This window comes from Aphelocoma coerulescens, chromosome 11, assembly GCF_041296385.1.
Source record: "Aphelocoma coerulescens isolate FSJ_1873_10779 chromosome 11, UR_Acoe_1.0, whole genome shotgun sequence".
Taxonomy (NCBI): domain Eukaryota; kingdom Metazoa; phylum Chordata; class Aves; order Passeriformes; family Corvidae; genus Aphelocoma; species Aphelocoma coerulescens.
Window position 1 is genome coordinate 9020230 of NC_091025.1, and position 12590 is coordinate 9032819.

The following is a 12590-nucleotide window of genomic DNA, read 5'->3' on the forward strand; positions in this document are numbered from 1 at the left end:
ATGCTATTTCACTGAATATGGCTTAATTAAGGAACATTAATCATTCTTTTGTCCAAAGTTCTTGTGAGGCTATGCAGCCTGGGGCAGAGTCAAAGCAGGACTTTCTGGTGTACTTCAGCAGAGGCAAAACCCCTCTGCCTGAGCCAAACCAAAGTGTTGGGAGTCATGGAAACTGCCTACAAGGGTTACAGCTTGTGACCACATCAAAACTTCTCTTGTGCTGACCTCCATTTTTTTAGAGCAATTAGAAGTTTCTTGGGGGGAAAATCCTACCTCTCTCCATACTTACAGATTTCACTGAAATTAAATATGGCTTTTAAAAGGCCAGCCAGTCATGTCTTGTCTATGGGAAGAAGGAATAAATCCCAGCAGGATCCCAGCAAGCTGTGTGGCTTTAGCACATATCCCTCACCTGTGCTCAATATGCCCTGCCCACTGCATGAAATATTCCTCTTTTCATGGCTTGGGCACCCAAATCCTCACTCCTCATGAGCACCTCCAGATGATGTACTTCTCTTCCTGGATGTTGATTATTTCTGGGCTTTTTCTTTCATCAATACATCCTTCTGTTGCTCTTCCCACTGCTTTGAAACAAAGGTATTACAGCTAGTCTAACACAGAAGCAGCAATGCCTGTTTTGAGGTCCCTTGAGAGATCACCATCCCACTAAGCACAGCTGGCAGAGGGAGACTGGAAAGGCAAAACCAATAGGTAAAGTGTAGATTAAAAAGGGAGAAAGGCTCAACCTGCCATGCTCTGCTCTGCAGAGCTGATAACCTTGCAAGGAATACTTGGAGCAACAGGAAAAAAAAATAAATTAAGAAATGGAAGAAATGTTCAGAAATTGAAGTATTTTTATCCACCTTCACTAAGTGAACATTTTAGGGCTTTAACTCTCCCAGATACTCCCTAAAGTATGACTATTTGTAAATGAACGTGTTGATGAAAGATCACATCGGCTCTGTTACTTATCAAAGTTTATTCTACAGGACCAAGCTGCTTGGTTTTTTTATTGCTAATGAGCAGGATTTATTCTTTCAACTTAATTGAACCACCTACAATTTGCACACATAAAAAAAATTAAACTGGGACACCTGGAGGGAAAAAACAATTTAAGACAAAGTCATCTGTCAGCACAGGCAGGCACTGCATCAAGGTATGAACACTGGAATGAGCATCGGGAGGCTGATAAAGATGTAATATAGTCTGTGATAGCTTGGCAGTGCTGCCAAAAATGCTGCTGCTGTGAAGACCTGGGATTTATGTTCTAGGTCAGAAAAGAAGAGTGCCCTCCCCCACACAGCCCAAAGACACCCTCTGCTCAGGTCTTGGATTAGTTGTTCGACTGTGGGAAGGAGGTGGTGGGCTTTCCATAAGGGAAAGGTGTAAGATCTGGGGATGGAAGGGAAACCACAGCCCCCCACAGCTCCCCTATGGGCCAGAAAGCAAACCCACAAAGGTGCCAGGCTCCCAGGGAGCCAGGGGCAGTGACAGCTCCCACCAGCTCCAGAAGAAGGGGATACAAGTCAGGATGCTGCGTCATCTCCAGCACAGAGGCTGCAAAGCCCATCCAACCCGCAGCCACTCTGCAGGCTCCCAGCAGCTCCATTGCTGACATCCTCACTCAGCAGCAAAGCCACTTAGACTTAGTCAAGCAGAGCCCTGGAGGTCAGTGAGAGAGGAGGTAATGAAATATGGATGGAGAAGTGCCCTGTCCTGCCAGGCCCCAGCAGCAATTGCCTTCCTGTGCCCGCAGCCGGCCGAGGAACAAGCCCACGGGCGCGGGGCTCACGGAGCAGGAGCCGCCGCGCTGCGCAGCCTGACCAGGGATGCTCTTTCCGCTCCATCACCTCCAGTTCTCCAACCATCGGGACAACGCACGGATTTCAGATGGTAAATGAGAAATGATCCACTTCAAGTACTGCAGCAACCATCTCCCCCATCAGCTGTGCTTTGAGGCTGTTAAGCAAAACTCCTGAAGCACAGGCTAAGTGACACAGCGAGCCCACAGGATGCCCACAATATGGGCATCAAGCCATTTAATAGGATTTATACAGGTAATGCATGCAGTTTGCTGCCTGTGCATACTTAACCCATTTACCAGAGGTTTAGATGAATATAAACACTATTTTCTCTAGAGCAAAGAACTTGTGTCAAGATTTCCAATAGGTTTTCTCTAAATATATGTTTTTGCCGTACTCTCAAATGGCTACTACAGATATTTGACTGCCAGAAGTAAGCAATTCAAAACTCTGGTGGTAATAATAAACTTGAAAACAAAATGATGGCTTCAAATTTAAACATTTAGTTCTGCCTTCTCAAAGCTCCTGGATGAGAACATGCCACACTGGAGGCTGCTTAATGAAGGTTTTCTCACAAGTTTTATTACATTCACAAAAGCACTCCCCTAAGAAGCCCAAGAATTATTACAGGTTTGTGGAGTTTATTATCCCTTCACCAGGTTAATATGATGTTGATTTAAAATAGAATGCAGCTGAGCTGAAATTTTGTTTTCCACCATAATCTGGGTGCAGAATTGAGGACAAACATAATCATGTCTCATGCATGAGGAAAGCTATGGATGAGAAGGCATCCAGAGACCCACAAAGACCTAAAAAAATTATTAATCCTCTTACTATATTCCTACATTCCTGTTCTTTCTTTCTGCTCCTCGCCCTACAAGTCTTGACACTTCCTTTGGAGAAAAGGTTTTACATCAGGTATGGCCTTTAGTTCTCTAACTTGAGGTATCAGAAGGAATTTCCTTTCCTACAGCCTCACTCTGTTGCTACTTCTGGCAATAATGTGAGAAAATAACGAATGAATGTCACTTTGGAGTATCTTCTTAGACATCCTCAGGCCAATGAGCATTCCCTGTGCAAGGAGAAAGGCTTTATTTTGGTGTTTCAGTAATGAATATGCCATTGGTGTGGAAATAGTGTCCCATCTGCAGTGGTTCCCCACAAAGCAAGGCTGCTGCAGAGCTCCAGGTCTCTGGGCATTTTCCCACTTCAAAGCAATCTTTCTTCTTTTTCCCTTCCTCCCCAAGAGAAGAGCAGCTGACACCATGTCCCAGCCTCTGCTTTCACTCTTACCTTCTCTTTAGACTTTACCTAGCTGTCCTAAATAAAAGTTGCACAAGAAAGGTAAGAGTTGCATCTGATGTTCTGACCTGCTGATGTTCAGCACTAGAAGTTACTTTTCCGTTCAGCTTCATTTCAAGCACCCATTTCCAAAGCCCTGAAGATCAGAGGAGAGCAGATGGACTCTCCTGTGTGATTTTGTACCTTGCAGTGAGCAATTCCTGAACGAAGAGAGCCTGGCCTGCCCTGGCCCTCCTCTCCAGCTGTGCCTGCAGGCACGTCTCAGGGGAGCAATATCAAACCACAGATTTCACAAAGAGAGGATTAAGGAGGAGGAAAATAGCCCTCTGAAATAGTTCACTCAAAGTGAGAAGGTAAACAAGGACAAAGGAAGGGGAATGAACGAACCTTTAAAATAAAATCCCAACAAACAAAATGAAAACAGAAGGAAAAAGGTCAAAACAGAAGAGATTGAGAAGGGATTCCTGGGATTCCTGTGGCTGCAAGAGCCTTGCTGTTAAGGACTGCACTGGAAATCCTGTCATTGACAAAACAGTTGGAAAACTGGCAGTTCTGGATCTATGTTTGGAAATGCACCATTGGCACAAATCAAACTCTCTATCTTCTATCCAGACACCTCACTCAATCCCATGGGGCTGAAGAAGCACAAACAAGGTTTGGCCACATAAGAGAGGGTGAAAGAGAAGCCATAAGAAGGAGAGATGGATTTGAAATTATCTTTCTGACCCTGTAAAAGAATAAAAAAGTCAGATATGGGTCAAAATTAGTTTTTAGCAAAAGACAGAGTATATAAAGCAGAAAGCTTCATCTGACCTGCAATAAATGGAACTGTATTCTTCATGAGTGTTTAAAATAAAGCCAAAAATCAATGCATTTAGTCCCCATCAGCAAGAAAGGAGGCAGGGAGGCTGCTTGGGGCTCACAGTCCTGCCGTGGGGATGCTCACCCATAGCCAGGGCTGATCCCTACTTTAGATGCCAAGCAGGAGATGAGCTGTGAACCAGATGGAGCATCTTCACTTGCAGCTGCTGTGACTGGCCAGGCCTCACATGCTCTGGAGTTCACACCTCTGCTGTCAACACAGGCTTTTGGCAGTGACAGGAAGGCAGGAAGAGATGAGCAAGGACAGTTGGTCAGCCAGCTCTGAAGTACTCCCAGACAGAACAATACCTGCCTAGACATTTCCTATGCCTTGAGAGGCATCCACCTCAGCTCTGTATTGCACGTGCACTCATCCACACTCAGCAAATATGATCTCACACTGGCTTACCCACAGAGAATATACACCCACATAATATATCCTCCTTTTCATAAGTGTTGTGACATTGAGGATTTTTTCTTGACTGGAAATGCCACCATCTCCACATGTGGATTGGAGTAGCACTGTGACAGTTTTGATAAAGGGAGTTTGTCCTCATGGGTGCAGAAAGCATTGGATATCCAGTGTCCACCCACAGCATCTGGTGTGAGTGGGAATACCTGCAGCAGATTGCACATGCTGCCAGCCCTGAGCCTTGGGCTCTTGCAGCTGGAGCAGACCCAGAGAAGGCACCTGAGGGTGGGCACAGGATGGGTACAGACCCCTTGCTCAATCCCAACCCCTTATGATGATTTGACCAATGTCATAAGAGCTGACCATTCAATTCAAAGTGATGTTTTCCTGATTCCTAGAGTGACACGTCACCTCCACTTGTTCCACTACCATCACTAAAGAGCATCTCTCATTCCATGGTTTTACTTGCTGCTTATTTTTGGTAATGCTTAGGACTTAAGTATCTTCATTAGATTTTTACCAGGGTTCTCGTAAAAATCTGCAACTTCAGCTACTTTTACATTTGGAAACCTATAGCTTTGAGTTGAACTAGTAAACGTAATTCAACCTTTTTTTAATCCTTTACCTAAAAGGCCAGAGGAAAAGAAAAGAAAAACATCGAAGCCAGCCCAAAGTTAAGATTCATCTTCCAAGTGGCAGTAGCCAGGTTGTTGGCAGAAGACATCTTACCCCCTTGTTGTGTTTTGTTCTTCTTCAGCCCTCAGTTTTGCCCCACAACACCACAGTTGTGTCTCTGGTGGAAAGAACACAGGGAACTTTGTTCTGACACACCAGCCACTCTCATGGAGGGGTCAGAACAAGAACATTGGGGATGGATGAATTAAAAGGAAGCCAGAGGAGGAAGAAGTGACTAAGATACTATTAGTGTCAGAGCCATTTTATCTAATTCATAACCAAACCCAAGCCTTCCCCTCCTCCCCCAGCCCCCAAGGACCTGCCTACATAGCACACCAGCTCATGAAACCGTGTTAGCTAAACATAAAATCTTACAGGTCTTTTGCTTCATCCTCCCCCACCGAGAAGCTGCACTGCTGCGTGGCTGGGACTCACTGCTTCCCCAGCACATCCATCAGCAAAAATGTGAAGAGTTAAATGGAAAACAGGTTATCATCCTTGAGCGTTCAGCGGGCTGCTTGTTACTTTCATGCTAATGTGTGAAAATTAAGCTAAATACGTGTTCCTGTGTTTAAACCCTTTGTATGAAAGGGGGGTCTTGCAGTGCACTTGAAGAGCCCATTACAGTGAAGCTACAGCTTCAATTGACATTCCTATTGTGCCTGGAGAAAAAGGAAAAAATCAAGTTCTAAGGAAGGAGGGGAAAAAGAAACCCTAAACCCTCAAATCTTACATTTCCAGAATGCATTTCTACTTTCAGCAGGTGAGAAAGGGCTCCCAGTACCATTGTGAAAGGGAAAAATGATCAGGAGCTGCACACCCAGCTCTATTGTACTTCCCACTGAAATAATACAATGCTCTACTGTGTTTCCCATTCTGAAAGTTCATGTCTCTTTTCCTAAGCTCAAACCTCAAAGTGGAAAAAAAATCACTTAAAGACAGTAAAATTGAATGGATAAGATATCATTTTGCTGGCAAAACACTCCTAACTAAAGAAACCTCATACATAAATTTAACGTATGAATTTTGCTTCCTAATTGCATTTATGCTCTGAAACTCAGATTTCCAAATTGTTGTGAAATTTTGGCAATTTCAGGGCAGATTGAAAAACAAAACAAACCAAAACAATCCAACAAAAATTGGGAAAAACCCCAGGAACTCCTCCCTGAACAAGTTAACTTAAAAGACATAAGGGTGTGAGTTGCACTCGTCCTCTGTTTTCCCTGGAAGCTCATTCCCCCAGCCTGCAGCTGCCCCCTGCCAGCCCCTTCCACTCGGCAGGGTCACCCGTCAAGTTCTCTGCTCTCTGAGCTGCTTTTGGCAACCCACTAGAGACAATGGTGCCTCAGGGAACCAAAATGCCTTTCAGCTCAGGGTGCTCAGGGATGGAATGAGTTTCGGACTCTCCAGCCCATGCCGATGCCTACGGGTTCAGCAAATTATTTACAAAATGCAAGAGCTTGCCTGGAAGAGCTACTACTGCCTATCCTATCTGTGAGAGAGCATGAGTTATTCTTTACTACAGCCAATGCCTCTGTAGTTTATTTTTGCTTTCACTACTTTTTTTTTTTTTTTTTTTTTTTTTTTTTTTTTTTTTTTTTTGTAAGCTAGGAGATAGCAAAACAGAGGATCTATGTGTTTAATTACTGGATGCTGCAGAAAGACTGTAATTACACCATTTGCACTCCGGCTGATTCCACCCCATTCTCCCAATTCATTTAAGTGCAAACAGCCTCGTTAGCTCCCTAATCAGAAAGCCTAAAAATACAGCAATCGAGGCACTAAGCACATCCCTACCAGTCACCCCAAACCAGGATTAAGGATCTACAGAGCATCCTCATCCCATGTGGTCGAGGGGATGCAGGACCTGGGAAAAAGGCTGCAGAACCTGGGGTGCACACCCACGCTCAGCCTGTTCAGAGCCTGCAGGAAACAGGGTGCACCCCAATGCCCAGCCAGCCCGCCCAGAGAGTTAAGGATCCTGGCAAGGAGGTGAAGGATACAAGCTACATCTCCATGCCCAGCCTATAAAAAAAAGGTGCAGGACTCAGGAAAGGAGGTACAGGATCCAGACTGCACCCCATGCCCAGCCCAGTCCAGAATATGCAGAACCAAGGTGCAGCTTGCTCCCAGCTGTCCCAGAGAGTGCAGGGCAAGGGGACATGGGACCCAGGCTGCCCTGACAATCTAGTAGGTGCAGCATCTGGACAAGTGGGTGCCAGAGCCGGGCTGCAACCTCCTGCCCCAGGCAGCGCAGGGGCACAGGATCTGGAAAGGGGCTGCTGATTCTGGGCACCCCTACGTCCAACCAGCCCGAGAGATGCAGGACCTGCTCTGCATGCCATTCCCAGAATCCGAGGAATAACCCTGATGCCAAGCTGTTCGCGGGGTGCAGGATCCGGGGTGCACCCCGTGCCCGTGCAGCCTGTGCTTGCAGGATCCAGGGAAGCAGAGAAGCCGGGCTGCAGCCTCTTGCCCAGCTGGTCCGGGAGATGCTGGACCTGGGAAATACCGGCGGATCCCGAGGGGCTTGAGTGGGTGCGGGACAAGGGCAAGAGGATGCTGGACACCCACACCCACCCAACTGGGGACTGCAAGACCCGGGGTCCAGCCCGTGCCCGCCGGTCCAGAGAGCGCAGGACGAGAGGAACATCCCCGCTCCCGAGGCGGTGCGCGACGCGGGCGGGGGGAGGCAGGAGCCGGGATGCGGGATGCAGGGAGCACTCACATCGAGGATGACGGAGGTGCCCTTCCTCTGGGCGGCGGCGGCGCCCGGGGCGAGCAGCTCCCGCTCGGCGAGGCCCTTGTCGCCCATCCTGCAGGCCGCCCAGCGCAGCAGCCCGTCCAGCCCGCGCAGCGCCGGCGCCGGCTTCCGCAGCAGCTTCTGCACCCCGGCCCGGCAGTACCGCGCTGCCTGCTCGCACATCGCTCAGCCCGGCCTCATCCCGCCGCCGGGACTCCCCCTCCTTCTCCTCCTCCTCCTTCTCCTCCTCCCACAGCCGCTCGGCGGGCAGCGGGCGGGTCCGCGGGGGGACCCGCGGGGGATGCTGCCCGAAGAGCAAGGGGGGACTTTTGGGGTGGGGGTAGGTCAGCCCCCCGGGCTCCAACACAAACCACCCTTCTAGGCATTTTATGTCCGAAAAGACTATATCTATGTTCTCTCCCCTCCACAGCCTCTCTACCCCCACAACAGATTTTAGTAGCTCTTCGTGGGGACAGAGGAGAACAAATTTGTTGCTGGAAAATAAAACTTGCCCCTAAACCCCTATCCCTACTCCAAAAATTCCCTGTTCAATGAATAGTCAGTGATTCCAGGTGGGGTATTGCCACATCTGTGGCTACAGCACTAACCACAGTGCTCATCCGGAAAATATTCCTAACCCTGTAATTCTGTATTGTGAGGATATTCCTTTGAGATACTCCTGTGCTCAGCTTCACAGGTCATGATTTAGACTTGCAGTAAAGGCAATAAGACTTCTGGACAAAATGGCATGAAATAATTTCATTTCCCACTCCACACTTGAGCTCCCACAGTTTGAGTTCAAACCCAGAAAGGCACCAAAGCAGGAGAGCTCAGACTCAGTCACACTTGGAGGTTTCCCCAGAGTTCTGGAGTAGCCCCATGCAACATCCAGAGCCTCTCACAGGCAGCTCCAGAGGACTTCATGACCCACCAGGGCCATGTCCCCAGATTTGAAAACCCCTGTCACAGGAGCCAGCATGCCCAGCACCACCTGCAAGCATTGCACGCTTCCTGCACTGAGTCCTGTGCCTCCAACCAACAGCAGGATCGCTCCAAAAGGCCTGACCAACCACTGCTTTAAGTGAAGCAAACAGCAGTAAATTATTTCTTTCAACAGAGCTTACACATTGCAGTTCACCAGAACGCAAACCCTCAGAAAAGCCTACCTGGAAGAATTACGTAGCTGCTTCTTCTAACCACCCATCTTTATTCAGGTAAATTAGGGTGAAACGTCTGTGTTTGAGGTGACAGGTGGGGAATGTGCATTTTTCTCTCAGTTGCTGCTCAAAGAAAAGTGAGTGGGAGCCCAGTTCTTTCTGCTGGATTATATGGATAATAGCTGGAAGCGCTTGAAAGGCTTTTAAACAAATGGGGCACGGAGAAGCCTAGCAGTAGGTCAGGACACCCAAAGGCTGAGCCCCTCTTTCACCAAGCTCTTGCCCTTCAGGGTTTCCTTCTCCAGCAACACAAAATTAGTGAGGGAAAACAGAGGAACTTCAGGGGGTTTATGTTGGTTCCTGGGGGCTGTGTGGAGCACTTCAATGGGTTATTCACGGGGATGCTCAGAGCAGGCTGGTGTACAACCCAACCACCGCTCAATTCCCATTCACACCTCACAGCAAAGAGAAGCCAAGACAAGACACATTTTGTCCTTCTTGCCATGAGGTGGTGCCAATCTCCTGTACCCCTCACAGTCAGAACTACTCTGCTCTTTTGTACTTGTATAGAGCTCAGATTATTCACATCCTTCTTTCTCCTTTAGACATCCCTCCACTAAATGGCTGCTTCAGACTGGATTGATCACACCCAGTTTAGGATTACTATATATGCTTGCTAATTCAAACTATTGACTGAACGAATTTGGAAATGAGGTTCTTTGAATTTTCCTTTCTATTTACCCTGAAGATTCACTACTTGGATTTGAATTTTTGGGTTATTCCTGTGCTTTTGTCAAAAACAGTTCTTGCTACTGTCAAAACCAACTCTATGACATTTGAATACTCATTTTTCATACTAAATAGATTTAGATAGAAAAAAATTCTGCCATTCACACATTAGGAAGAAGCCAATAACTTGTACTGGGCTGTGCTGCTCAGGGCTGTTTCCTAGTTCCCATAAGGCTGAAGTCTCTCTTTGAGGAAAAAGTGGGAGACTGTTACTACTTATCTGAGCCAGGTGAGGAAATGAGGAAACAGAGCAACCCTCAAGGTATATGCTGGTGCCAGCCCGTGCCACACCACAGCTGAGGGCAGAGGCACAGACCTCATGTTGAACTCCATGTGCCAAAATCCATCCCCTGCTTCCTGCCAAGGGAGATGGGACACTGCTTGTCCTGTGCAAACAAACACAACTACAGCCAAGGCATCAGGGCTCTGCCAACCTCTCCCACCATCCTGTGTGTCTGGTCATGGCACTGGCCCTGGCAAGCAGCCATCAACCAGGGCCAGAAGAAGAAACCAAACAAGTGATGGACATGTGGAAACATCAGGATTTACTTGACTCTTTAGCTGCAGCTCCTGGGCATCCAGCACACTTATTGCTCTTTCATTAAAGGTGGAGAGAGCAGGACCACCAGCAGCCACTGGCTGCCCTGAAAGCTTTATCCATAATGCAGATGCTGAGTGGCATAGGAATAAATAGAGAGAAGAGAGAGAATGCAACCAACAGGCACAGTTAAATGCAGGCAAAGTGCATCCCTGGGAAAGCAGCAAGCGTTAATTACAGGTTCTGGTAGGCTCAGCGTGGTCAGGCCATGTGGTGCCCAAGGACAGCAGAGCTCAGCGTGCAGCACAGTCCCAGACCCGCTGGCATTTTGCTCCTCACACTGTGCTGCAGGCAGAGAGCTCCAGCCCTGCCTGGCAGAGGAAGGGAGAGCTGCAGGGGAAAGGCAGCAGCTGCTGCTCCACCTTCCCTGCCCCGACATTTAACACTGAGCCTCCCCACTGCTGCGCTGGCTGGACACACGCGTTGTTCCAGACCTCTACAGTGTTACAAATGATGGATCAGTTGGACAGGAAGGTTGTTGAATACTGTGAGAGATCAGACCTATTCTCTCTCACTCCCAGCTCCAAGCTCAGAAACTCTGAGATCTCAGAAAAAGACTTTTGCCAGTCCAGTTTCAAGTCTGATCTTGACCTGACAATGCTTTTTGCCTGGTGGGCCTGGAGCTCAGCTTCTGGTGGCAGTAAGCCACAAACACTGGCTTACTGCTACCACTGACAATGTTTGCTCTACCAGATTTCATATGGGGCTTATTCAGGTGCTACATCCAGTATTTTCCAGCGACTTCCAGAAAGACTTGGAGCAGGAGCACAAACCATGTGCTGTAATTTCAGATGAGAGGCCATCTGAAAAACGCAAGGGCTCCTCTGAAGGAAAGGTCCGAGAGGAGCAAAAGTCCTGCCCACACCCCAGCATGGCAGGCAGAGGCAGCAGCTTTCATCTCCCCTTTGAATTCTGCCTTCTCCCCCCATCCCTCTGCCCACAGCAGGCAGCTTTATTTAATTAAAAACTTCCAACAGGCAGGACCTGCAGCCTTGCTTGGTGCAAAATGTCACGTACAGCTTACTAATATTTACTAATGACTGAGGGATTGAGGTTAATGCAACAGTTCAATGGCAGGAAGAGGAAATGGCAACCCTGTCAGAGAGATGGGAATTTGGCAGAGCAACCTTGTTTGCCCAGCCTGGAAGCTGAAATGACACTTTAGTCCCTCTATTAACTTATGTTTATTATAATGCAGCGTGTAATCACCAGGTGATTCTATATAAAACTGTATATCCCAGCTTGAAAATGTCACACTGCCAACAGCACCATGGTAACTCACCAGTCTGAACTGAAGAAGATACAGGGAGACCACATCCACGTGCAGTGTCTAAAAACACAACAAACCCCCTCCCCTCTTCAAGCTGAAAGGAGCTGAACTCATGGTTCAGTAACACAGCTTGCCCACACCACTAAAGAAGTATCAAGTCCACCTCAGTCACTGGCATCACAGGTTTCTGACTCGGGCCCTGCAATCAGGGATTGTAAAAGCTCCAAATGCACCGTTTTATGTCAGGTTGATCTTAAAGAGCTGAATTCTTGTTTAAGACAAGATGTGGACTTATACTTTGAATACCTCCAGAGTGTCTTCCAACCATAGTTACCCTAACGAGAAAAAAACCTTTCTTTTCAAGTACTCCTGCATCCAAACATCCCTCCCACTCCAGGACCAGCCAGCACTGCAGCCAAGGGGGGAGCAGGCAGGTCCAGCACAAGGTGAGAGAGCCTGCACTTTCTTGAGGAATTATTCAGCCCACCCAATGCACCCAACAGCTGCAAATGGGGACCATGCACAGCTGGAGAGTTCTGGTTATTGTTGCTCATTATCCTAAAGGCAGAGATATCCAGGAAACCTGGTAAACAGGAATTATAGGGACTAACCTCACCATTAAATAAAACTCATACAGCATTAGGACATCACAGCTCTCAGAAGTCCTGACTTCCCCAGAGCTCTGAGTGGGATCTCCAGAGAAATATGGGGATTTGTCACCGTAAGAAAAAAAAAAAAAAAAAAAAAAAAAACAAAAAAAAAAACAAAGCTCTAATTCATAAGAGACTCACCTTCCAAGACACACACAAGCTCATCCTGGAGAAGGCCTAGGAGCTGTGTGGCTTCTCCAAACCCCTCAGCAGCAGCACGGATCCTGTCTGGGTTGGGCAGCCTGTAAAATTCAGGACACCTGAACTGGAGCCTCCACATCAGCTCCAGACATGGCCTCCAGTCCCCAGGGATCCTGCCACCATTCAGTGG

General features: G+C 47.7%; 1 protein-coding gene across 5 annotated transcripts in view; it reads right to left on the reverse strand.

The window, feature by feature from the left end:
* The window catches only part of NECAB2 (N-terminal EF-hand calcium binding protein 2), an 81472-nt gene extending 68894 nt beyond the window's left edge, over positions 1 to 12578 (reverse strand). For 3 of the 5 annotated variants that reach the window (XM_069027088.1, XM_069027086.1, XM_069027085.1), the window contains exon 1: positions 7781 to 7978. In XM_069027088.1, coding sequence (XP_068883189.1) covers positions 7781 to 7978 — 198 coding nt within the window. Of the gene's footprint in view, positions 1 to 412; positions 467 to 7780; positions 7979 to 12400 lie in introns of those variants that run through there. The other 2 variants (XM_069027090.1, XM_069027091.1) reach the window with 2 other exon arrangements.
* Between the last annotated feature and the right edge of the window lie 12 nt (positions 12579 to 12590).